General features: G+C 50.3%; 1 protein-coding gene across 15 annotated transcripts in view; it reads left to right on the top strand.

Annotated features, from left to right (window-relative positions):
• Positions 1–2,582: 2,582 nt before the first annotated feature.
• NSD1 (nuclear receptor binding SET domain protein 1) overlaps positions 2,583–25,075 on the top strand; it is a 129,655-nt gene continuing 107,162 nt past the window's right edge. Inside the window, exons 1-3 of one of the 15 annotated variants that reach the window (XM_058677597.1) lie at positions 2,583–2,601; positions 5,136–5,249; positions 5,960–6,052. In XM_058677597.1, coding sequence (XP_058533580.1) covers positions 5,220–5,249; positions 5,960–6,052 — 123 coding nt within the window. In that variant the 5' untranslated portion in view covers positions 2,583–2,601; positions 5,136–5,219. The other 14 variants (XM_058677592.1, XM_058677594.1, XM_058677599.1 and 11 more) reach the window with 14 other exon arrangements.

The following is a 25,075-nucleotide window of genomic DNA, read 5'->3' as shown; positions in this document are numbered from 1 at the left end:
GGAAAACATCAAAGACTATGAGTTATCAATGGAGAAACTGAGGCTAAAGTAATTTCATTCTGTCATTCACACTCCTAAGCACCTGAGTGTGGGGGAGATGATCCAGGTTTTCTACAGACCGAGCCTGTAGGCCAAGAGCTAGGGATTTGAAGCCGCTGCGGTCAGGTGTGAGCCAAGGCTCTGAGGCCTACCCAAGGCCTTCACCCCTGGCCCCTCCATTCTTCACAGGGCTGCTGAGGGTGCAGGTGACCAGTGGCCAGCTTGGGGGGGGTTCAGCACACAGCATACTCAACCAGCATTTGTCAATTCTTGTCTGTGTCTTAGGGATGGCAGGCATGGGCACAGAGAAGTCCTTGAGTGGCAACAGCTGGTCACGGGGGTGGGGGAGAGCTGGGGTTACACCCCAGGGGCTTCCCTCTTCCTGCTTTACCTCCACTCAGGGCCCTAGGGAAAACATCTGACCCTGTGGCTATTCATTCTCAAACCAGTGCCTATAGGGCGGGCAGGTGGGCAGGCTGGGTGGATGCATGGATGCCTTTGTAGTGTAATTCTACTCTAAGAGGAACAGGAGAGCCTGTGATGTCACCCCAGGAAAACTAAGATTTTTCTTTGGGATCTAGTCTTCAGTCCAGATCTCTCAGCTACTAGTTCATTCCCATGCAGCTCCTGCTTCTCTCTCTCTCTCTCAGAAGGGTTGGGGGGCTCACCTAGAGCGGGGTTCCTGGGCTGTGATATTCACAGGCCAGATGTTTGGGCAACGATTGTTCTTACCCTGCTTCACACCCCGGCATCTTTTCCTGAGGGTGGGGGTTCCCCGATCCAGGCTTCTCCACCTTTGCCTAGCAGCCAGCCCATTGCCTACAACGCAGGAAGTAGCAGCTGCATACAGCAGTGAGATCAAGTCGACAGAGACCAAGGGCTCCGTCTAACAGCAAGCTGGACTGCAGCTCGCTGCCTCCAGCCTCCACCTTAAGAATCCTCTTAGCTATATCCTGTGCCTTGGAAACCACAATGTGGAAACTGAGGCTTAGGATAAGCGGCTTGTGCGAGGCTCCAGAGGAGCAGCTTCCAGGCTGCCAGGGAGGGATGGGAGGACTCAGGATGGGTGGGTGCCATAGGCAGAGGGTAACTGTCGGTCAGAAACGATCGGCTCAAATGACCCACTGTGAGAAGGAACCACGACGAGTTTCTCCACTGACTTGCCCAAGCAGGGTTAGCAGGGATGATCTGGGGGTTGCTGCCCAGAGGGAGGGTCCTGGGGTGGGTACCCAGCTCCTGCTGGCAGGTGGATTTGGCTGATGAAAAGCTTCAGGGTCCCTCAGGCTCATCCACACACTCTGGAGCCCTTGCCTTCCAGGGGGCGCATTCCCTCACACAAGGAGCCCTTGCTGCCTTGGGGAGCCTGGCACCCCTGTACCCTCACTGGGTGTGCTTACAGCCTGCCTTCTTGGGAGCCGCCATCCCTGGCTTGGGTGTGTGTGTGTGTGTGTGTAGGGTGAACAGTTAAGAGCAACAAGCTGGGGTGACCCAAACTCCACACTCATTCTAAGGGCCCATGGCTGAAGCTGCAGGAGGATGGAGTCTAGCTAGCAGTCTAGCACTGATGCTGAGGCAGGGCAATGGCACGCCCAAAGTGGCCTTTCTCCCAGGTGGGCTTTTGGATCATAGAGGGACGCGGGTAAACACTCCACTGGGGGAATAAGTATGCATTTACTAAGCCCTGGGAGGAATGGCATCACGTGGCCCTCGAGGGCGGCGCCCTCAGCTTTGAGATGGAGTTAACTCCACATCTAATCACAGAAGGCTTTCTGGAGGAGGCAGACTTTTTATGGCGGTCGATTGGTGCTTTCAACAGCGAGGATGCGATTAGCGCCCTAGGGACCAAATAGCTTCTTAGGTGAGCTTTTTGATGCCGAACAAGCTCAACAGAGCTGGGGTCTGGGCCGGGGGTCGGGAGAGGTTGGAACTGTGGGATCAGAGCCGGGGTAGATTCTGCGACCTGCCCTTTCTGCGGATTGGCCGTTCCGTGGCTGCCCGAGGTCGGTGCTATGGAGCCCTGGCGCTGGGTGCAGGCCATGAGGTCCCACACCGTTACACAGCAGAGAGCTTCTGGCCCGGGGTCGCAGCGGCAGACTTGGTGGAGCCGGCCAACGGTCTGCCTTCCCCGCGTTAGTAACGTCCGGGTCCCGCTGCCCGGCCCGCAGGGGCGAGGCGCGCACTCCCCGGGGGAGCCGGGTCGTGGAGCAGGCGGCCTGCAGCGGCCGGCGGTGGCAAGATAGGGCCATCTGCATGGGCGCCGAGAACTGCCGCGGCCGCGGGGCGAGGCGCGGCCCCTAGCCCCGCGTGCACGCACCTCCCCAAGTCGGCCAGCGCCCGCGGCCCGCGCCCCAGTGCCAGGCCCAGACCTAGCCTAGGCGCGGGAGGCGGCGCGGGGATTAGTGGACCCCTCCCCCGGCGGCGCTCCCCTCGCCCCGCCCGAGGCTGCCAGGACCCCCCTCTCTCCCCCGGGCCCCAGCGTGTTGGTGCGGGAGCTTCGTCCCCGCCGTGTCGGGGCTGGGGACTCGGCCTCGCCAGGCTGGGAGCGCACGGCGGCAGGCCGAGGTGCGGGCGCGCTTGTCAGGGTTGCAGCCCGACTCGGGTGCGGGGGGTGGGCTCCGCGCTAGGGTGGCCCGGCCTCAGCCCTCGGCCGAGGCCACGGCCGGGCGGCCAGTGCCCGGGCCGGTAACCCGACCCGGCTCCCCGGAGCCGCTCACCCCGCACTGCCGGGCAGGGGGAGGAAGAGGCATGGGGGGAGGGGGAAGGGGAAGGGTGGTGGGTGAGGGGCTGTGGGGAGCGCAGGGCAGAGTGTTGGGGCCGTCTGCGCGGCTCTAGGGCGGCAGCTCGCGGCGCCCCGGAGGAGCCAGCCGCCTGCCTCGCGGGCGTCGAGCCTGCGGCAGGAGGGAGCCCTGGGGCTGCACAAGCTTGGCTCGGGGAGGCAGACCCGAGCTGCTGCCTCCATTTTGTTTCCTGCTCAGCTTGGTCTGTGGTGGTGGTGGTGGTGTGGGTTTGGGGTGCGGCCGGGCAGGGGGTTCACCTGTGGCCACGCCTGCTTGGGGTCTGAGGCTTCGAAGACCCCAACCCAAGCCCCCAGGTGAGCCCGGCGGCAGGAGGGAGGGGTTGCCTTGGCCTCGGGCCGAATCGAGCCGGTTGAGGGCAGGTGCCCAGTGGATGGGGAGCCCGGGCTGTAACCTAAGATGGAGGCCGGGACTGACGCGGACCCGAGCGGGGCTGGCGGGGCGGTTGGACAGGCCTCTTCTCAGGCCAGCCAGGTGCCGCCGGGATTGGGGTTCGAGACCGATAGGGGTGTTGGAGCCGTGGTGTGCAGCCTGTGGCCGGCGCAGCACCCCGAGATAGCTGAGGGGATCGCAATGCCACCCACGACGCCCGCAGGCCCGGACACTCCGGGGAGGCGGGCGAGGCCCCTGGGGAGCCTGCTGCAGGCCCCGCCCGGACTGCCGGGCCGGCCCGTAGGCCCGGGCCGCGAGCGGGCGAGCAGGGGGAGGGGAGGGGGCGGCAGCGGCAGCCTTGCTGATTGGGCAGCGCGCTGGCGAGCCCGACTTCACCCGCCCTGAACCCCGAAGAGTGAGGCGAGGGGGCGCGCGCGCGGTGGGGGAAGGGTGCGCGCGCACTCGGGGCCCCAGCCGCACGCGGACCGGCGCGAGGCGCTCGGTCGCACGCGCCGCGGCGGGGGCGCGCGCGGTGGGGGTGTGAGGAGGAGGTGGAGGAGGAGGCGGCGGCCGTGGTGGTGGTGGAGGAGGAATAGGCCGGGGCAGGTCGCGCTCGCTGCCATCTCCCCAGAAGAGAGACGCGGGGGGAGGGGGGTGCGGCGAGCGGCTCCCGTCTCTCCCCACCGCTCCGCTCGCGCCCTAGTGTAATGAGGGTCACCCCCTCCCCCCAGCTGGCCCGGGCGGGGGCGCGGGGCACGGTAACTAGTGCGCTGGGGTGGGCGGCGGGCAGGCGCGAGGAGGAGGAAGAGGGAGGAGGTGGCCGGGCGGGGAAGATGGTGGTGGCCGTGAGGTGAGGGCTTCGGGGGAGGGCCCGGCGCGGCGCGGGGTTGGTGGCCGGCGGCGCTTCAGCCGCGGGCCCCCTTCCCCTCCTCCATCACTACCAGCCGGGCTCAGGCCTAGCTGGCCGGGCTGCCGCGAACTTCCTCCCGGTGCGGCCCGTGCCCCGGCGGCAGCCCGCGCGCACCTCGGCCTCCACCTCCCTTCAGGTAGCTGGCCGCGGGGCGAGGGGCCGGCAGCCCTCCCGCAGCAAACTTTGCTTGCTGCTGAATATTGATGAATTCGATCGGCACGGCCGGGAGGTGGCTGCCGCGGCTGGGGAAGGGATCGCGGCCCGGGCAGGCGGCGTTGGCGGCGTCGGCAGCAGCCATGTTTGTCAAGCCGTAGCAGCAGCAGCTGCTGCTGCTGCTTGCTACCGCCCAGACTCGGCTTCGCCGGCCGCTCCCCGGCCTCGGAGCGCTGCAGCCGCGGACGGAGCAGGCTTGCAGTCAGGAAGGCAAGCTCGGAGGAGCCCTCCGTCTCGACCGATTCGCCCGCGGCCCTGGCACGGTTGCTGCAAACGGCTCGGGCGCCGGCTGGGCGCGGGGTGCAGCGCTATTGTGACCGCTGCGCCCGAGCGAGCTAAGAAGGAGGAGGGGTGCCTTTTTGTGCTGCGTCCGGAGAGCCCCCCACCCTTCCTCCTGAACCCCACAGCCCCCTCCCCTGCGACAGATCGGGCTGCTGGACCCGGACCGGAAAGCGGGGAGGATGATTCCTATTTGAGATTTGGGAATTTTGACTGCCTATGGGATTTTAATTTTAGTTCAGCCCAAGTGTCCACCAGTCTGCAGCTCAGGGGGGGAAAAAAAGGGCGGGGGGAGGACACGGGCTGTTTCCATGTGGCAGGATCAGCCCGGCTCCGGGAAGATGGAGTTTGCGGAGGCTCACCGTGGCCATTTTTCCATGGTCAGTCGGGAGAACTTTTTCCGCCCTTGGAAGTGCAGCAGAAAGGCATGGAGGCCACTAGGCCCTGAAAAGTGGCTGCCATTTTGAAGAGGAGAGTCAGATGATGGCTTGTTCACTCAGTTTAATTGCTGTGTTTTTGGATTCCAGGTTGATGCCAGCCCAGGATGGATCAGACCTGTGAACTACCTAGAAGAAATTGTCTGCTGCCCTTTTCCAAGCCAGTGACTTTAGATGTCCCTGAAGACAAGGACAGCCCTTTCGGTAATGGTCAATCCAGTTTTTCTGAGCCACTTAATGGGTGTACTATGCAGTTGTCGCCTGCCAGTGGAACATCCCAAAATGCTTATGGACAAGATTCTCCATCTTGTTACATTCCACTGCGGAGACTACAGGATTTGGCCTCCATGATCAATGTAGAATATTTAAATGGGTCTGCTGATGGTTCAGAATCCTTCCAAGACCCTGAGAAAAGTGATTCAAGAGCTCAGTCGCCCCTGAGGCCTGGCGGTGCAGCAGCACTTGCTGTGAAACAGGAACCCCGTGCTAATAACTCCCCTGAACTCCAGGGAGAAGTTACAGAGACTACCAAGAGTGGCTTTCCGCACTTTGAGAATTTTACTGGTGTGAACGATGCAGATGTAGAATCTGAAATGGACCCAGAACAGCCAGCCCCAGAGGCTGAAAGGATAGCGGAGACTCAGAGCAATGCCACCTGCACTGCTGAGCCTAAATCAGAGCATGCTGTAAAAGTGGCCGTGGAGAGTGAACGAGACGGCACAGCCGAGAGTAGCCCCGGTGCAGTCAATTCGCCATTCTTGCCATTAGCTCCTCAGACCGAGACGCAGAACAATAAGCAAAGGAGTGAAGTGGACGGCAGCAGTGAAAAAGCCCTTCTCCCAGCCCCTCTTGCTCTAGGAGATGCAGACCTTCCCCTAGAAGAGCAATTAAACTCAATAAATTTATCTTTTCAGGATGATCCAGACTCCTCCAGTACCAGTACATTAGAAAACATGCTAGAATTACCTGGAACTTCATCATCAGCCACTTCACAGGAATTGCCATTTGTAAGCAGTTTTTGGTACAACTTACATATGTGCATTATGTATCTATTTAGGCCGCAGAAAGGGAAACAGCTAGCTTGTCTTGGGTTGCTTATTGGTTCAAGCTGAAAGCCTGTTGCTAAATGATAAGTTTTTTGGGGGAGGAAATTTTACTGCGGTTTTTACATTTATCTCTATGTGAGTTTGATTCTTTGCAGCTTTTCCCAAATAATGCTCTATTGAAAAGACTAGCTAAAGTGTTCAAACTCTTAAAGACATTTGATTGAATTCAGATGCAGTTTTGCAGCGTGGAAGTATGTATTTCTTTCATAAGCTTTTTAAAACTAGTGGACTTTAGCCTGTCCTAAGTCAGGAGTGTAGGCGGCCCAGCATATTGCTGGGAGTCCTCTTTCCCGACACATTCTTGGCTTAGTTGGTGGGGTGACTCCTGGCGCCGGCTGAAGTGCTTTTGGGCACAGATTGAAAGTGATGAAGATGAGAAGGCTTTCTTGGGCATCAGTCAACATTTAACTTAGGCTGGTTTTTCTGACCTACCTGTTCCGGAGTTACAGCATCCTGCGCTTCTGCCAGCTGCTCTCGCCTGGAACCTCTTCTTGTTTTGCCTCTAGCATTGTAAATACACAGGTGTGTGCTTAGACACGCAGAAAATCTGAGTTTCTGGTTTTACAGAGTGTTGTACAGGGTGGAAAACTACAGTTTTTAAAATTGGAACGTAGGATTTCTTGAACTTTTAATGAGCTAAATGATCAGTTCCTCTTGGGCTTCTCATCACCTGTAAAATTGGAATTCTGTGAAATTTCAGCTTTCCAAATTTGATCCCAATTTTGTTTTTTCCCAGACATTGTCACGTAGATGGTAGTGTTATTAATGAAGGTGTTTTTTTTTTGTTTTTGTTTTTTTTTTTTTTTAATGGGATGGAGGGGAGCCAGAGCTGCCTCACAAGTAACTATGTAAAAAATTGTATAAGAAAAAGTTGGAAGTGCATTGAACTTCTTGCATATCCCTGCTATTCTTTCAAGTCACAGGGGAGAATGTGGGCGTGCCACTTTGTGTGGATTCCTGTGTTAAGTATGTGTTAGTAGTTCTGGCTTTCTTAGCTTGGCAGTTACAGATTTCAAAAATCTTTGGTGTCTGTCTCAAGGCTGTTCTAGAGAGAGGCTAGTTTGGAAGCTATTGTGAAAACCTAGCGGTAGTCAGGACATACTTTGGGTTTCCTGTTGAAATGTATTGCTTTTATACATGTGCATATAGTTTTCTCACTGTTTTAATGTATAAATGTAGATCTGAGGATGGAGATGGTGTTTTCTTTGAAAGCATACAAAGCCTGTCAGGCTCTTATCAGCACGATGCTAGTGGAATCTTTTTTTTAAGCAATTGAAAACATTGCAGCCTGTAGGTGTATGTTACATGTTTCACAGGGGACTTAACAAACTATGTGTATATATAAGTATGTGTGTGTATATATATATGTATTTCTTTTTCAAGGACAGGATCTAAATTGTTCAAAGATTTTATGGACTTGAAGTAGCAAGCATTTAACATTTTCTTTTGGTGTTTGATTTAAGGTTGTGATTGAGAATGGATTTATTTTTATCTTTGAAAAAATTTTTTTGAAGATTTATTTATTTGAAAGGCATGGTTACAGAAAGAGAGGGAAACACTGATTTTTCACTTGGTTCACTCCCCAAGTGGCCGCAGCTGCCGCAACTGGGCTGTGCTGCAGCCAGGAGTGTTAATTAATTGGGTCTTCTTTGAGTCCTTGGGTTATCTTCCGCTGCGTTCCCAGGCCGTTAGCAAGCAGCTGAATCAGAAGTGGAGTAGCCAGGAACCTGGCACCCACAGTTGGGATTGCAGGCGGCTTCACCTGCTACACTGTAATGCCAGCTAGCCCCAGTTCTTTTGAAAACAAAATTTTTTTTAAAGATTTATTTATTTTTATTAGAAAGGCAGATTTAAAGAGAGAAGGAGATAAAGATCTTCCATCTGCTGGTTTACTCCCCAAGTAGCCGTGATGGCCGGAGTTGAGCTGATCCAAACCCAGGAGCCAGAAACTTCCTCTCGGTCTCCCACGCAAGTGAGGGTCCCAAAGCTTTGGGCCATCCTCTACTGCTCTTCCAGGACACAAGCAGGAAGCTGGAAGGGAAGTGGAGTAGCCAGGACACAAACTTGTGCCCATATGGAATCCCAGCGTGTGCAAGGCTAGGATTTAACCACTGAACCATCATGCTAGGCCCACTGTGGAAGTTTTTCTAAGGACTTGAAAAATGGTGAATATCAGATTGCAAATTTAAGTCCACATCATAGCTTGGAAAGGAGTAGTTAATAATTCTGAACTATTCATGTATTCATAGTTGGTTTAAATCCGTCAGTACAGCAGATGTGGGTCCTATGCTCTAGCCTGGAAATCTTAGAACATTTTCTGCAAATGCTGTTTATCCTGCCTGTTATCTTATGATAGAAAACAATTCTCTTGGCTGTGGTAAGAGTAGTAGTTAGGGCTGTGGACCCCCGTCTAGGACTGGTGGATGGTGCCGGTTTCTGGGTTTTGTGTGTCCGGCATGGTCTGTCTGCCGTCGGGAAGGAGCAGCCTTACCGCTGGGCCTCCTGTACTCTTCATCCGTCTCTGCATTTAGTGAGGTGCAGTGATTGTTACGGTTTATAACCCTGACCCTGTTCTTTTGTGTTTAATTGGGTGGGTACCAACTAATGCTTCCCTGTGCACAAAACCTTTATGCTCTGTGCATAGTAGGTGTATGAGAAAATCTTGGCAGTGTTGGTCCCAGAGCTGCAGTTCATTAAGTAGTTTTGTGTGATTTGTATTGCTTCATTGGGTCATTTTTTGGTAGTTAAGAGAGATGCAGAAGACATAGGTTAGCTCCTGCTGGAGGCAAGACCGAGCTCTTGAAATCAGAATTAGCCCTTGCCTCTTTTTTTTTTTTTTTTTTTTTCTTTTTAAAGACTGACTTTATTTGGAAGAGAGTGGGATATACAGAGAGCTCTTCCATCTGCTGGTTCTCCCCAGTTGACCACAATGGCCGGGGCTAGGCTGGACCAAAACCTTAGCTGCTCCGGTACTCTTCATTTTTCTCAGTAGACTGGTTTACAGCAGTTTTATATTCTTTCTGATTTACGTATTTTATGGAGATTTTTTTTCCATCATCTGCATGACTTTGGGCCTCCCAAGGTTCTTATGCGGTGGTCTGACATACATTTTATACTGCTGGTCCTCTAGGTTCTGTTTGTCGGTTCATTGAATTTGTGGGGCAATGAATGAAGCCTAGAACTCTTGAGGTTTCAGGGGTGCATTGGGACTTGAACTTGGTCTTGGTTGAGTTGGGTTTATTTGGTTTAGAGGGCATTTTGGATGTGAAGAATTCAAGGAGTATGATGTTTTCAGAGGATTGCGCGCTGGAGATTGCTTGGGTAGAATGGGTGTAGTCAGCTAATAGAGCCTGGAAATGTAGCCCGAGGCATTTGTTAATGAGGGGAAATGGTGCCACCTTGAGCAGGCTGTTCTAATGGTAAAGATTTAGCAGAATCATTACCAGGAAGAATAAGTCTAAAAGATGATTTCAAAGGGAGAATACCAGTAGCTGTTTTGGGGTTGCCTGTCACGGAGGCCAAGATTGGAGAACAGTGTTGGAAGGCCAGGGGTGAGTGCCTGTGACGCCTTGTAATATTGGTGCCTGAGAAATGAATGGCTCTCGGGAGATGTCTCTGTGTCCCCATCATCTCAAGCATTCTCATCCTCTCTCTGTCCCTCAGAGCTTCTGTTCTTTCTCTGAACCACTCCTCCTGGCTGGGGACTTTCTTTTTGTCATTAGGATTATTTAGAGGGAGACAGGGAACACTTTCATTTGCTGATTCTCTTCCAGATCTCTGTGTCCTGAGGCCCTGGCTTGGGGCCACACCTGCAAGCAGGCCTTGTGAGTGCGAGGATCCCTGCTGCTGCCCCCTGGGGCCCGCATTGTCAGCTGAAGGCCAGGGGCAGAGGCCACCAAGGAGCACTCTTAACTAGCCCCTCCACAGCCAGGCCAGAGACCTGAGGCTTGGGAGCTGGTTTTATAATTCTTTCTCCATGAAGTTTTCGTTCTCTGTCCCTCTACTACATCACTTTCTTCTGCCTACAATGATGGTGGCGTCATTCTAAATAAACCAACCTTGTGGCCTGTAACTCGATTACTGATGAATTTCTTTTATTTTTAGTATTAAGTTTTATCTGGTTGAAAGACAAAGTGACATAGCAAATATGAGAGAAAGAGAGAGAGAGTGCTCCCCAAATGCCTGCGAGAAACAGGGATGGGCCAGGCTGAGCTGGTGAACCTAGAACGGCATCCCCCCATGTGGGTGCAGGACCCAATCTCCTAAGCCAGCATCCACTGCTTTCCTGGATGCTGTAGCAGGAAGCTGGACTGGAAGAAAGAGCAGCCTGCAATCTAATATAGTCAGCTTAACTTGATACTTTGTGGTGCCTCTCCCTAACTGATGAATTTGTTGCAAGAGTATGTACTTTACTTTGTGGTTTTGTGAGTGTATCTTGTACTGTGCTGAAACCATGCTTTTATAAACTAATTTTAGCAGATTAAAAGCATTTTTAAAAATAATTTTTACTGTTTTTTGATGCAATTTAGTTGGCGGTGGGCTCTCCCCACCCCCTCCCCAAATTCCCTTCCTTCCCCCTCCTCCCTTCTCTCGAGAATCATAATGTGAAAGCATTTTGACTACCAGCCTTTCAATAGACTTTATTTGAAAGAAAGAGGGAAAAGCTTACAGATGAAGGCTGTGGGATAACCATCCGCTAGGTGCATAACCTACATCACCAGATGTGAGTAATGGCTGGTCGGAAGACAGTCAGGAATTCAGTCTAGTTCTCCTACATAGGTAGAAGAGATTAAAGGATTTTTTTCTTTTCTTTTTTTTTTTTTTTTTTTAAGATTTATTTATTGTTATTGCAAAGTCGGATATACAGAGAGGAGGAGAGACAGAGAGGAAGATCTTCCATCTACTGATTCAATCCCCAAGTGGCCACAACGGCTGGAGCTGAGGCGATCCGAAGCCAGGAGCCAGGAGTTTCTTCCAGGTCTCCTACATGGCTGCAGGGACCCAAGGCTTTGAGCCGTCCTTGACTGCTTTCCCAGGCCACAAGCAGGGAGCTGGATGGGAAGCAGGGCTGCCTGGATTAGAATTGGCACTCATATGGGATCCTGGTGCATAGAAGGCAAAGTCTTTGGCCACTAGGCTACTGTACCGGGAAAAGCAGTCAAGGATTGTCCAGGGAAAGCAGTCGAAAATGGCCCCAAGGCCTTGGGACCCTGCACCCACATGGGAGACTGGAAGAACCTCCAGGCTCCTGGCTTGGGTTTGGAGTAGCTGTGGCTATTGTGGTCACTTGGGGAGTGAATCATTGGACAGAAGATCTTATTCTCTGTCTCTCCTCTGTATATCTGACTTTCCAGTAAAAATAAATCTTTAAAAGAAAAAAAACACTTTTTGAAAGGTAGAGTTAGGGCCCGGTGTGATAGTGTAGCCGTTAAGGTCCTCGCCTTGAACACTCCGGGATCCCATATGGGCACTGGTTCTAATCCCGGCGGCCCTGCTTCCCATCCAGCTCCCTGTCTGTGGCCTGGGAATGCAGTTGAGGATGGCCCAAAGCCTTGGGACCCTGCACCTGTGTGGGACACCCGGAGGAGTTCCCTGGCTTCGGATTGGCTCAGCTCCAACCGTTGTGGCCACTTGGGGAGTGAATCATCGGATGGAAGATCTTCCTCTTTGTCTCTCCTCTCTGTATCCGCCTTTCCAATAAAAAAATAAATAAATCTTAAAAAAAAAAAAAAAAAGAAAGGTAGAGTTAGAGAGAGACAAGAAGAAAGAATCTTCTATTCGCTGGTTCACTGCCCAAGAGGCTGCAGTGCCCAGGGCTGGGCCAGGCTGAAGCCAGGAGCTTATTGAGGTCTCCTGCTTCATTGCAGGTGCCCAAGCACTTGTGTGATCCTCCGCTGCTTTCTCAGGCACGTTAGCAAAGAGCTGGCTCAGCAGTGGCGCATCTGGGACTTGAGTTGGCACCTATCAGGGATCCCACTGTGCCACAATGCCAGCCCAGAAGTTAATGTGCTTGAGTCATCTGCTGCTGCCTCCCAAGTGCCTTAGCAGGGAGACACATCCGAAGTGGAGTAGCCAGAACTCGCACTGGTGCTGGTATTGGAACTGCTGGCCTCGCAAACAGTGGGGTAACTGTTGCAGTACAGTGGTCACCCTTTGGAAGCTTTGTTTAACTGCATGTTGTCTCTTCAAAAAAAATAAAAAGATTTTTACTTTTGCTTATTTTAAAGAATTAGAGAGGGAAAGACAGAGTCTTTCATTTTTTAGTTCGCTCTCCAAATGGCTGCAACCACCAGGACTGTCCCAGGCTGAAGCCAGGAGCCTGGAGCTTCTTGCAGGGGCCCAAGCACTTGAATCTCCTGCACGGCTTTCCTAGCCATGATAGCAGGGAATTGGATCTGAAGCAGGACAACTGGGTCTCTAACTGGTGCCCATGTGGGATGCCAACATTGTAGGTGGAGGTTTAACTCATTACTCCACAACACCAGCCCCTGTGTCTCTCTCTTTAAAGATTTGTTTATTTGAAAGGCAGAGTGAGAGAGAGATGTTGCATCCTATGATTCACTTCTCAGATGCCCACAGCAGGGCCTGAATCAGGCTGAAGCTGAGAGCTAGGAACTCTGTTTGGGTCTGCTAAATGTGTGTCAGGAACCCAGGTGCTTGGGCCTTCAACTGCAGCCTCCCAGGCACACCGTCAGGAAGTTGGATCAGCGTGAAGTAGCTGGACTTGAACCAGGCCTTGTGATGCGGCATGCAGGCATCAGGCACCAGCTTGACTTGCTGCACCACAGAGCCGACCGGCTACTTTTTGTTTAAGCTCGTCTAGTTTCATGAATTTGCTTTACTTCTCTGCTGTGTGAAATGGTTGGCTTTTAGACCAGGAAATGTGAATCGCCAACTGAACTGCTCTTCCACTCATGTCATATGTGATGAAAATGTAGTATTTTCATTTTGAACCCATCTCTTATTGCCAGGTGTATATTTCTTTCAGTGTTAATGATCATGTTTATCTCAGGGCCAGAAACCTTGTAGTCACTTATTCATTTACATGATTAAACCCATGGCAGCGCTGCCTCTGCCAGCACTGCTGGTATAGGAAAGAAGCCGTGTGTCTAAGAAACTGCCCTGTATGGCGAAGACGAGCGTAAACAATGACAGTACAGAATCCTAAGTGGTCTGATTGGCAAGTATTCCTGAAGTTAGGCCTGGAATAATTAGGAAGGAGTTTACAGAGTAGTTATTTATAATATTAGCAGTTGAGGCATATCCAGGTGGCAAGAAATTCTTTTGAGAGGAATCTGGGGGGAATGGGGTTGTAAGGATACAAAGGTGTAGTGATAGGTCCATATGCTTTAATATTTAGAAGTTTTTTTAGTTTTTATTTATTTGGAAGGTAGAATTACAGAGAGGGAGATAGGGCGTGTGTGGGGGGGTGGTGGCAACTGATCTTTTCTGTGTTGATCATTTCAAAATGGTTGTAACACCCAATATTAGGTCAGGCCAGGAACCTGGAACTCCATCTGGGTCCCCACCTGGGTGGCCAGTGCTGACAGTCTGTGACCATCCTCTGCTGCTTTCCCAAGTACATTAGCCGGGAGCTGGATTGGAAGTGGAGCAGCTGGGACTCAAAAAACTGGTGTTCATGTAGGAAGTGAGCATTACAGGCAATGGCTTAATGTGCTAAGCTACAAAAATGACCCCTAGAGCTGCTGCTTATGCTAGTGCTAAGTTATGCCAGCTCTATTGGTCTTTCATTTTCTTCATTTACATTGTATTACAAGGTCTTTATCACTGGTCTTAATTTAGTGTTGTGTGTGTCATTCTGTATGAGATTACTTCCTGTCACCAAAATGAGAAATACTTGGTCTTTTTTTTTCTTAAAGCTTTATTATTTTTTAAATTGCAAAGTCAGATTTATATGTATAGAGGAGGAGAGACAGAAATATCTTCCGTCTGATGATTCACTTCCCAAGTGATCGCAACGGCCAGTGCTGCGTGAATCTGAAGTCAGGAGCCAGGAACTTTCCTCCAGGTCCCTCCCACAGGTGCAGGGTCCCAAGGCTTTGGGCCGTCCTTGACTGCTTTCCCAGGCCACAGGCAGGGAGCTGGATGGGAAGCAGGGCTGTGGGGATTAGAACCGGCGCCCATATGGGATCCTGGCACGTTCAAGGCGAGGACTGTAGCCGCTAGCCATGGTGCCGGGCCCTTAAAGCTTTATTTTTGGGGGCAGGTATTGTGGCACAGCAGGTTAAGCCTTCACCTGAGGTACTTGTTCCAGTTCAGGGCCCTCTGCCTCCCATCCAGCTTCTTGCGGCTACATCCTGGGAGACAGCGGATGATGCCTCTGTCACCTGTGTGTCTTCCCACGCGGAGTTCTGGCCTTCTGAGCTTTTGTCTGACTTGGTCCTGGCTGTTGCAGGCATTTGAAGCGTGATCCAGTGGATGAAGATCCCTTTGTCTGTTGCCTTGCTTTTTAAGTGGATGGAAATGAAAAATAATAATTAAAAAAAAATCCTTCATTTTCTGTGCCTAACTGTTCACCATTTTCCTGACAAAAAGCAAATTAAGTTACTGTTAGGGTCCAGCTTGGTGGCCTGGCAGCTAAAATCCTCGCCTTGTACACACTGGATCCCCTATGGTTACTGGTTCTAATCCCAGCTGCCCTGATCCCCATCCAACTCCTGCTTGTGACCTGGGAAAGCAGTTGAGGAAAGCCGTGGGATCCTGCACCCGCATGGGAGATCCGGAAGAAGCTCCTGGCTCCTGGCTTGGGATCAGTACTATCTGGCTGTTGCAGGTGCTTGGGGAGTGGACGATCGGACAGAAGATCTTCCTCTCTCTCCTCCTTGCTGTGTATCTGCCTTTCCGATAAAAATAAATATCTGTTTTTAAAAGTTATTTTTAGGACCATTTCCTCACCTTAAAAAATTATTTTATTATTGATTTTGAAAGATTGGTTTATTTTTGCTGGAAAATCATATGCACAGAGAGAAGAGACAGGAAGATCTTCCATTCGCTGGTTCACTTCCTAAGTGGGCACAATGCCCACTTTTCAAGATTTATTAAGAGCTGAGGCCATTCCAAGCCAGGAGCCTCTTCTGGGTCTCCCACGTGGGTGCAGGCTTCCATGTTCCTGAGCCGTCCTCGAGTACTTTCCCAGGCCACAAGCTGGATGGGAAGTGGAGCTGCCGGGATTAGAACCATTGCTTATATGGGACCCTGGCACGTTCAAGGCGAGGACTTTAGCTGATAGGCTACTGAGCTGGGCCCTAATTATTATTTTTTTAAAATTTACTTATTTGATGGGCAGAGTGACAGATACACAGGTCTTCTATCTGCTGGTCCCCTCTGCAGATATCTTCACCCGCCCAGGTTAGACCAGGTGGGTGCCGGGAGCCAAGGCCTCCATCCAGATCTCCTGTGGGTATCTTGGGTCCGGTGTCACTGCCTTGCAGGTGGAGTGCTGGGAAAGCCGAGTCAGAAGTGGAGGTGGCAGCACTGGTGGTGCTGTCATCTCGGGTACTGGCTTAACTTGCTGTGTCCCATGCCGACCTCTTGACCTTTGGAAATCTCAGCTGTGTGCTTTGTGATTGAGCTAAACTGAACTAGTCTGTCACTAATGAGTGAGAGACCTGGAGAGTGCTCTGGCTCACGGGTTCCCTCCACGGCAGCCTTCACTGGCCTCAGGACTGAAGATGGGAACTATGATTGAATCTGGCTTTTCCATGTGGGTGGCATGACCCATTTGTGGAGCCTTCACCTCTGCCTTGTGAAATTTGTTTTAGCAGGAGGTAGTGTCGAGGTGCCAGAGGTGGGAATCGAACCCAGACACTCTGAGAAATGTGGGCATCTTAACCCTGGGCTGGACACTTGCTTCCTTGAGTCTGAGCTGTCAGTGCTCATGGCTCCACGTTTTCTGGTCAGATTCAGCGCTTCATCCTAGCTGTGTAGTGTGGCTCCTGGTTTGTTTGCATGTCTCTGGACTGAATGAATGAAGGATGCTGTTAAAGTAGGAAAGGGAGGGTGATGGATAGACTGTCAAAACCGGTGATTTTGACTTCATTTCCCTGTAAACTGATTTTCTTAAGACTTTTGGATTTGAAATCCCTAAAGTTTATAATTTTTCTTGTCAACTTTCATTAAGAATGTTTAACCATAATGGCTTTAAAATTGGACAGATCTCTGTATTCTGCACTGCCGTTGAAGCCCTTTAATTACCTGGAGACATCCACTTCCTGATGCTGCTGTTCTCGCAGGCTTGTTGGAGAGAATGCAGCTCAGCCAGATACTTTACATGAAATAGTTAGCAGTGCCAGTTACTGTGTGCCAAGAGTCATATGTACAATTGGAAGCCACATGTACATTGTGGATTTTGAGACCCCTCCCCCAAATTCTTCCCTACTCTCTCCTTTTTTTTTCAAGCTTGATTAAAGGCAGATTTATAGAGGGGAGAAACAAAGAAAAAGTTCTTCTGTCTGCTGTTTTTGTCTCCCCAAATGGTCACAGTGGCCAGAGCTGAGCCCATCCGAAGCCAGGAGCCAAGAGCTTCTTCTAAGTCTCCCACGTGGTTGCAGGGCCCGAAGGCTTTGGGCCGTCCTTGACTGCTTTCCCAGCCCACAAGCAGGAAGCGGGATGGGAAGTGGAGCAGCTAGGATTTGGAATGGCACCCATATGAGATCCTGGTGTGTGCATGACGAGGACTTTAGCCACAAGGCTATTATTGCACTAGGCCTGATTAGTCTCATTTTAAAGAATAATGTAGCAGTTGCTTTAAAAGTTTTTATTAGAGAACATTTAAAGAAAATTCAGATGTTACTGTTCAATTGAAAAGCAAACTCACCACCAGAACAGGGTTGGGATCTCCTTTCAAGTGAATCTCCTAAAAACCAAGGGAAATACGTGTGCATCTGTGACAGCCATTTACCCTCGGCGTCCCGTCTAACCCAGCCGTGAAGGTGTCCGTATCTCCTTCAGTGCCCCGTGCCCCACTTCCTGCCAGCAGCAACCTTGTTGATGCATGATCTGGGAGACAGTGGCCAGGGCTCAACTCAGTGGGTTCCTGTAACCCTCAGGAAGACCCCAATGGCTTCCTAGCACCCTAACCTCTTCAGGAAGGCACAGCAGATGAGGGAGAGCTCCCCGTCTCTCAAATAAGTAATTTTGATAAGAAAAGCCACTGGGACTCCCTCATTTCCTGTCAGTGTCTGGGTTGGAGTCCTGGTGTGCCTCCAATTTCAGCTTTCTTCTGGAAGGCATCAAATGTTGACTCAAGTACTTGGGTCCTGAGACCCTCATGGAATTCTGGACTTCTGGTTCCAGCCTGGCTCAGCCCTGGGTGTGGCAGGCATTAGGAAGTGAACCTGTATGTGGAAGATTCTCCCTCTCTGTTCCTCTCTCTCTCTCCCTCTCCCCCCTTTCCCTGATTACTATGAATCCATGCCAGAGGAAGACTAGCAATGTAATACAGTTAACACCATTTAATAACTGGAGTACAGAGAGTCATTGGTTCAGTGACACAAAGAATTCTGATTACCAAGCCAAAGTGTAATAAATCCTACCGATGATTAAACCACAGAGGCTCAGAAGAAGCATTTGTGGCCACCTGGGGGGTGAGCCAGCAGTGGGGAGATTCCTGTTTCTCCATTCCTTGCGGTAATTTTGCCTTTCAAATAACTGTCTTTAAAAATAATATTTTATTTATTTGCAAGCCAGAACGACAGAGGAAGAGATAGAGAAAGATTTTTCATCTGCTGGTTTATTCCACAGATGACCACATGGCTGGGGTTGGCGCTAGGCCAGACCGAAACCTGAATCCAGGACTGTCTCCTGTGTGGGTGAAGAGAATCCAGGTACTTGGGCCACCTTCCCGCTGCTTTCCCAGGTGCATTATTGGGGAGCTGGAAGCAGAGGGAGCTAGTACTCCGTACAGGGAGTTGGGGAGACAGGTGGCAGTATGATCCGCTGTACCACAACCTCCTGCTTTTATGAGAATGTGTGTCATACATCCATGTGTGCCCAGTTTTACTTATTTGTTCTTCACATTTTGTCCTTGTGCGTTTAGTATCTCCACAGTTAGGTTGCTGTCAGTCCTGACACTGTAGGATCCCCTCATGAGGTCCTTCTGTGCCTTTTAGAACCACTCTTCCCTTCTGAACCTCTGCCAGCTACAAATACATTCCTTGTTTCTAAAATCTTGTCAGTTAGCAATGTTTAAGTGAAATTCTACACTATGTAGCCTGTTAGGTTTGGGTTTTTTGATTTAGCATGATTCTTTGGAGAGTAGTCGAAGCTTTTGAGTATAGCAGTAATTCATTCTTTTTGCTCAGCATTACTCCATGTTGTGAATATGCATACCATAGTTGAGTCAGTCTGGTGTAGATGTTAGAAAATACTGGGCTGGTTGTAGCTTTTGGTTTTTAGGTGTTGTGAGCATTTGTGTATAGCACTTGGGTAGTGAGTTACATTTCTGGGATAAATGTACAACAAAACATTGCTGGATTGTGAGGTATTTTTTTAAAAAAAAAGATTTATTTTTATTAGAAAGGCAGATATACAGAGAGGAGGAGAGACAGAGAAGATCTTCCGTCTGCTGATTCACTCCCCAAGCGGCTGCAATGGCTGGAGCCGAGCCAATCCCAAGCCAGGAGCCAGGAGCTTCTTTGTGGGTCTCCCATGCAGGTGCAGGGTCCTAAGGCTTTGGGCCGTCCTCGACTGCTTTCCCAGGCCACAAGCAGGGAGCTGCATGGGAAGTGGGGTCACCAGGATTCGAACCGGTGCCCATATGGGATCCTGATGCGTTCAAGGTGAGGACTTTAACTACTATGCTCTTCTGCCGGGCCCGTGAGTTATTTTTAATATATGTGTTTTCTATACTGTACTATTTCGATTTTTTTCCTCCGAGGTTTATTTATTTACTTGAAAGGCAAAATTAGAAGAAGAGAGATTGTGAGAAAGAGAGCAATCTTCCATCTGTTGGTTCACTCCCCAGTGGCCACAGTGGCTGGGGCCTGAAACCCAGAGCTTCTTCCGGGTCTTTCACGTGTGTGCAGGGGCCTAAGCACTTGGGCCATCCTGTGCTGTTTCCAGGCAGATTGGCAGGAAGGTGGGTCTGGGTCAGAAGTGAAGTAGCTGAGACTGGAGCTGGTACCCCTGTGGGAATCTGTAGCTGTAAATGATGCCTTAACCCGCTGTGCCACAGTGGAGCCACCCCACTTCTATTTCTTCCTCCATGCTTCCTATTCTTTGCCTTCCTTTCCTCTCCTCCCCTTTTCTCTCTCTCTCTCCCCCTCTTCCCCTCTTCCTCTCCCTCTCCTTCCCTCCCTTCTTGATTTATTATTTTTATTGGAAAGGCAGAGTTACAGAGAGAGAGAATGACAGACAGATCCAACCGCTGCTTCACTCCTAAAATAGCCTCAGCAGCCGTGGTTGAGCTATCCTGAAGCCAGGGGCCAGCAGCTTCTAATGGGCCTCCCAACTGGGTGCAGAATCCATACCCTTGAGCTATCCTCCACTGCTTTCCCAGGCCACAGGCAGAGAGCTGGATTGGAAGTAGAGCTGCGGGACCCGAACCAGCATCCGTGTGGATCCTGGTGCCATAGGTGGAGACTAGCCTTCCTCACCAGGATGCTCGCTCCCACCATTTACACTTTTGGTAGCATTGTAAGAGTAACCCAGAGTGCCTGCATATTCATCAGCATTCACTGTTGTCACTTTTTGTCTTGTTTTTCTTATCTATTTATGTATTTATTAATTTATTTTTATTACAAAGTCAGATATACAGAGAGGAGGAGAGACAGAGAGGAAGATCTTCCATCCCACGATTCACTCCCCAAGTGAGTGCAACGGGCCGGTGCTGTGCCGATCCGATGCCGGGAACCAGGAACCTCTTCCAGGTCTCCCACACGGGTGCAGTGTGCAATGCATTGGGCCATCCTTGACTGCTTTCCCAGGCCACAAGCAGGGAGCTGGATGGGAAGTGGAGCTGCCGGGATTAGAACCGGCGCCCATAACGGATCCCAGTGTGTTCAAGGCAAGGACTGCACCGGCCATGCCACCGGGCCCACTCCTTTTGGTATTTTTTTTTTAAAGATTTTTTTTTTTTATTATTGTAAAGTCAGATATACAGAGAGGAGAGACAGAGAGGAAGATCTTCCATCCCATGATTCACTCCCCAAGTGAGCCGCAACAGCTGGTGCTGCGCCGATCCAAAGCTGGGAACCAGGAACTTCCTCCAGGTCTCCCACGCGGGTGCAGGGTCCCAAGGCTTTGGACTGTCCTCGACTGCTTTCCCAGGCCACAAGCAGGGAGCTGGATGGGAAGTGGAGCTGCCGGGATTAGAACCGGCGCCCATATGGGATCCCGGTGCATTCAAGGCAAGGGCTTTAGCTGCTAGGCCGCCATGCCAGGCCCTCCTTTTAGTATTAATTGAACAGTTTTTAATCTATCGAAGATATTGAGCTCTCAGTTGATTCAATATAAAGCATGTTCCATTTTGATTTTTTTTTTTTTTTTGAAATTCGTTTTCATTTTATTTGTGAAGATGATACAGATGACAGCAGAGGTCTTTGGTCACCTGCAGCATTAGGGGGCTGGCAGAGGCTGAGGCCTGAGCTGTGTCAGCTCTCCTGTGTGGAGTCAGGGTTTTATCAGCTGTGCCCCTGTACATGAGCAGGAAGCTGGAATGGAGAGCAGAGCTGAGATTTGAACCCAAGCCCTTGGTTAGGATGCTGCTGTCTAAATTGGCAGCTTATTTTCTGTGCTAAATGCCCACCCCCCTAAAGTACTTTACAAATAGAACTTTAGAGCAGATGGGTTAACGTGTAGGTTCTTTATCTACTAAAGTTAGTTCTTTGCAGACTAGATGATAGAGTTGTAAGTGAAGCATCTGTAATTTATCAGTTTCATAGTAATGTCTGGAATCACACATTTCTTTTATTTATTTTGTATTGGAAAGGCAGATAAATTAGAGGAGGAGAGACAAAGATTTTCCGTTCGGTGATTCACTCCCAAAGTGGCTGCAACGGCTGGAGCTGAGCCAATCCGAAGCCAGGAGCCCAGAGTCTCCTCTGGGTCTCCCACACAGGTGCAGGGTCCCAAGGCTTTGGGCCATCCTTGACTGCTTTCCCAGGCCACAAGCAGGGAGCTGGATGGGAAGTGGGGCCATCAGGGGTCGAACCGTTGCCCATATGGATCCTGGTGTGTTCAAGACGTGGATTTTAGCCATTAGGCTATTGCGCCAGGTCCTGGAATTACACATTTCTCAAGAATAAACTGATAATGAAATTATCAGGCAAAAATTTGCATATTTTTGTTATTGAGATACCTGATATCTGAGTCTGGGTGGTTTCCCAAGCAGGTGTATTATTTTACGCACTTCTAAATAGATGCATCTAGCATTTTCCCCAAAACTTTGAAAGCATTGATGAGGTCTAGTGAAAGAGTGGGTTAGACACAATCTTCCATCCACTGACTCTGGATGGCACCAAGACCCAGACAAACCCATAGCGGGGAGCTGGATGGAAGGGCGCAGCTGGGACACAAAGTGCAGTGGGGTGGAGGATGAGCCTAATGCTGCCATGTGCCAGCTCCTTTATCGTGTCTAGTATCCTTTTTGAGAATGTAGTTTCCTTAAAGTTCCTATTTAGAGTTTCATAGCTCTAAAGCCATATGAGTGGCATGTTGGCAATTGTATTTAATGATCTTATTCCAGGTTAAAAAAAAAATGATCATTCTTTATCTCACACAGGGTTAAGAATCAGAGAGTGGCTTAACTAGCTGCTTCTGCCTCAGAGAGTTGGGGTGTTGGCCAGGCCTGCCCTCCCTCAAAGGCCGTGGTAACCTGCCCCTGGTGGCGTGGCTCACGCAGTGCAGGTGGAGCACAGTTTGTGGAGGCTTTGGCTCCTTCCCCCGAGCCTCTTCACAGGGCAGCTTGTAGTCAGCAGGATCCTCTCCGAGGGGCAGACTGGGAGATACAGTATCTTTATGTATTTGATTGTTGATATAAACAAATCAAATAGATGGGCAGGGACATACTCAGAGAAGTGAGGCCATGGTGTCAGGATCATTGGGGATCTTGTAGGGAGCTGGTCACTAGAATTACCACAAGGAAACTAAGTTTTTTTCTTTTTAAGTATTAAACATTTTTTTTAATCTGATAGTATTACATAATAGATAGAGACTGTTATACTGAGAAGTGAAGATACATTGAAGTATATACCTCTACTCCCGAATAAAATTTAAATTTCCTATGAAGCTTAAATCTATCTTGACAATAGGATGCTGCTGGACTTTCTACTGTTGTTTATATCTACAATGTCAGGATACACTTAAATAGCAGAAGTGTATGATTTGGAAGGATGATACTGTTGTAATAATATAGGGGAAATGAGTGAAGGGAGGGAGATGGGGGAGGGGAGAGAGGGGAATCCCTAATGAATTGTATCATTTAAAAAAAAAAAAACAACCAACCAACCAACCAAAAAACCTTAATTAATTGAAAGGCAGAGTGTCAGAGAGAAGGTGAGACCCAGAGAGAAAGATCTTCCACCCACTCACTGGCTCACTCCCCCAAATGGCCACAATGACCAGATTGGGCCGATCAAGGAGCCAGGAGCCAGGAGCTTCTTTCAGGTCTCCTGTGAGAATGCAGGGTCCCAAGGCTTTGGGCCATCTCCTGCTGCTTTCCCAGGCCACAAGCAGGGAGCTGGATGGGATGTGCAGCAGCCAGGACACGCTCATATGGGATGCTAGTGATTGGAGGTAAATAAGCCAGTTGAGCCAACATACCAGTCCCTTCTGCATAATTTTTAAAATGCTGTGTTGGGGGCTGTTCTTGCCTGCAGTCCTTCAAGACCACCAAGGGAGTGAGACGCGGTTTTCTTCAGCCCTAAGAACCACTGGAGACAGTCTGATGGAGCATGTCCATTTATTGTAAAGTAAACACTACTTATAGAGAACAGGAAAGGGGAGGGCATAAGGACATTCCCACACAACAGTGACACTGTAACTGGCTGGAAGTCATGTCTGTCTCTCTGGAACCTCCAACCAAGTCACAGGTCACATTCCACAGGCAGGCTGCAAGCTATGCCTCAGGTCACCTTCACCACTTGTGGCTGGCAAGTCGGCTGTGTGTCGCATCTGACTTCTTGGAGTTGCTTATCAAGGAAGTCCCAACACAGCTTGACCAAGGATAGAGAAGATAAACTGGGGAGCAGCCCACCGCTCTTTCTACATGACCAGTGAACACCCCGGTTGAAGTCTTGGTCAGTTAAAACCATTTTCAAGGGTACCCCAGGGACATAGTGTGCTGTGTGCCTGTGACCTCCCACTCAGGATAAACAGGCACATTCTATTCCTGTATCGGCTTCATTACACCAAACTTTAAAAAAATTTTTTTTTTACAGAGATCTATTTCTTTTTATTGGAAAAGCAGATCAGATTTATGGAGAAAAACTGAGACAGAGAAAGATCTTCCAACTGCTGGTTCATTTCCCAAATGACTGCAGTGGCCAGAACTGAGCCAATCCAAAGCCAGGAGCCAGAGCTGCTTCTGTGTCTCCCATGTGGATGCAGAGTCCCAAGATTTGGACTATTCTCCACTGCCTTCCCAGGCCACAAGCAGGGTGTTAGATGGGAAGTAGAGCAGCTGAGACATGAACTGGTGCCCATATGAGATCCTGGCGCTTCCAAGGTGATAATTGAGATAATGTACCCAGTCCTGTTGTATGTATGTATGTATGTATTTATTTATTTTTTATTATTGGAAAGCCGGATATACTGGGAGGAGGAGAGACAGAGAGGAAGATCTTCCATCCGATGATTCACTCCCCAAGTGAGCCACAACGGGCCGGTGCTGTGCCGATCTGAAGCCGGGAACCAGGAACCTCTTCCAGGTCTCCCACGCGGGCGCAGTGTCCCAATGCATTGGGCCGTCCTCGACTGCTTTCCCAGGCCACAAGCAGGGAGCTGGATGTGAAGTGGAGCTGCCAGGATTAGAACCGGCGCCCATATGGGATCCCGGTGCGTTCAAGGCGAGGACTTTTAGCCGCTAGGCCACGCCGCCAGGCCCCGTATTTATTTATGTTTAAGATTTTTTCTTTATTAGAAAGATTTTACAGAGAGGATACATAGAAAGATCTTTCATCTGCTGGTTTACTCTGAAAGTTGCTGCAGTAGTCAGAGCTGAACCAATCCAAAGCCAGGAGCCATGAACCAGGAACTACTTCCAGATCTCCCATGTGGGTGCAAGGTCTCGAGGCTCTGGGCCATCCTCTGCTATTTTTCCAGAGCATTAGAAGGGATCTGGATCGGAAGTGGAGTACCTGTGAAATGAACTGGAGCCCATATGGAATTGTGGTGTCAGGCGTTGGTTTTTACCTACTGTGTCACAGCGCTGTGACTCTTTAAACTGTGGCTCCCCACGTGCAAACCTCTCTGCCCCGAGAGTGATTGTCTGCTCTCTCCTGGAAACTTGTTAATTGGATTTACTCTAAACCTGTTGAGTCTGAAATTCCAGACTTTGACCGGACTGCCAGCCCTCCGGCTGACCCTGCCAGCTCTGATAGTTGCAAAGGACTTTCTGCTTCCTGTTGCTTCCCGGGCCACAAATATGCAGAGAGCTGGTGGGAAGAGGAGCAGTCACAACACCTTCCGGTGTCCATATGGGATGCTGGTGCTTGATGGGAAAGGATTAGCCAATTGAGCCATGTGCTGACCCCAGTGTAAAAACTTTTTTCTTTTTTGTTGGAAAGGCAGATCAGATTTACAGAGAGAAGATGAGATGGAGAAGGATCTTCCATTCGCTGGGTCACTCCCCAAATGGCCATAACCTGTGGAGCTGAGCCTATCCAAAGCCGGGAGCTCCTTCTGGATGTCTGTTTGGGTGCAGAGTCCCACCTATGGGCCGTCCTCTATTGCTTTCCCAGGCCA

The sequence above is a fragment of the Ochotona princeps genome, chromosome 19, assembly GCF_030435755.1.
Source record: "Ochotona princeps isolate mOchPri1 chromosome 19, mOchPri1.hap1, whole genome shotgun sequence".
In the NCBI taxonomy this organism is placed as follows: Eukaryota; Metazoa; Chordata; class Mammalia; order Lagomorpha; family Ochotonidae; genus Ochotona; species Ochotona princeps.
The sequence above is the reverse complement of the archived record's forward strand: the minus strand, read 5'-3'. Positions and strand labels throughout refer to the sequence as shown.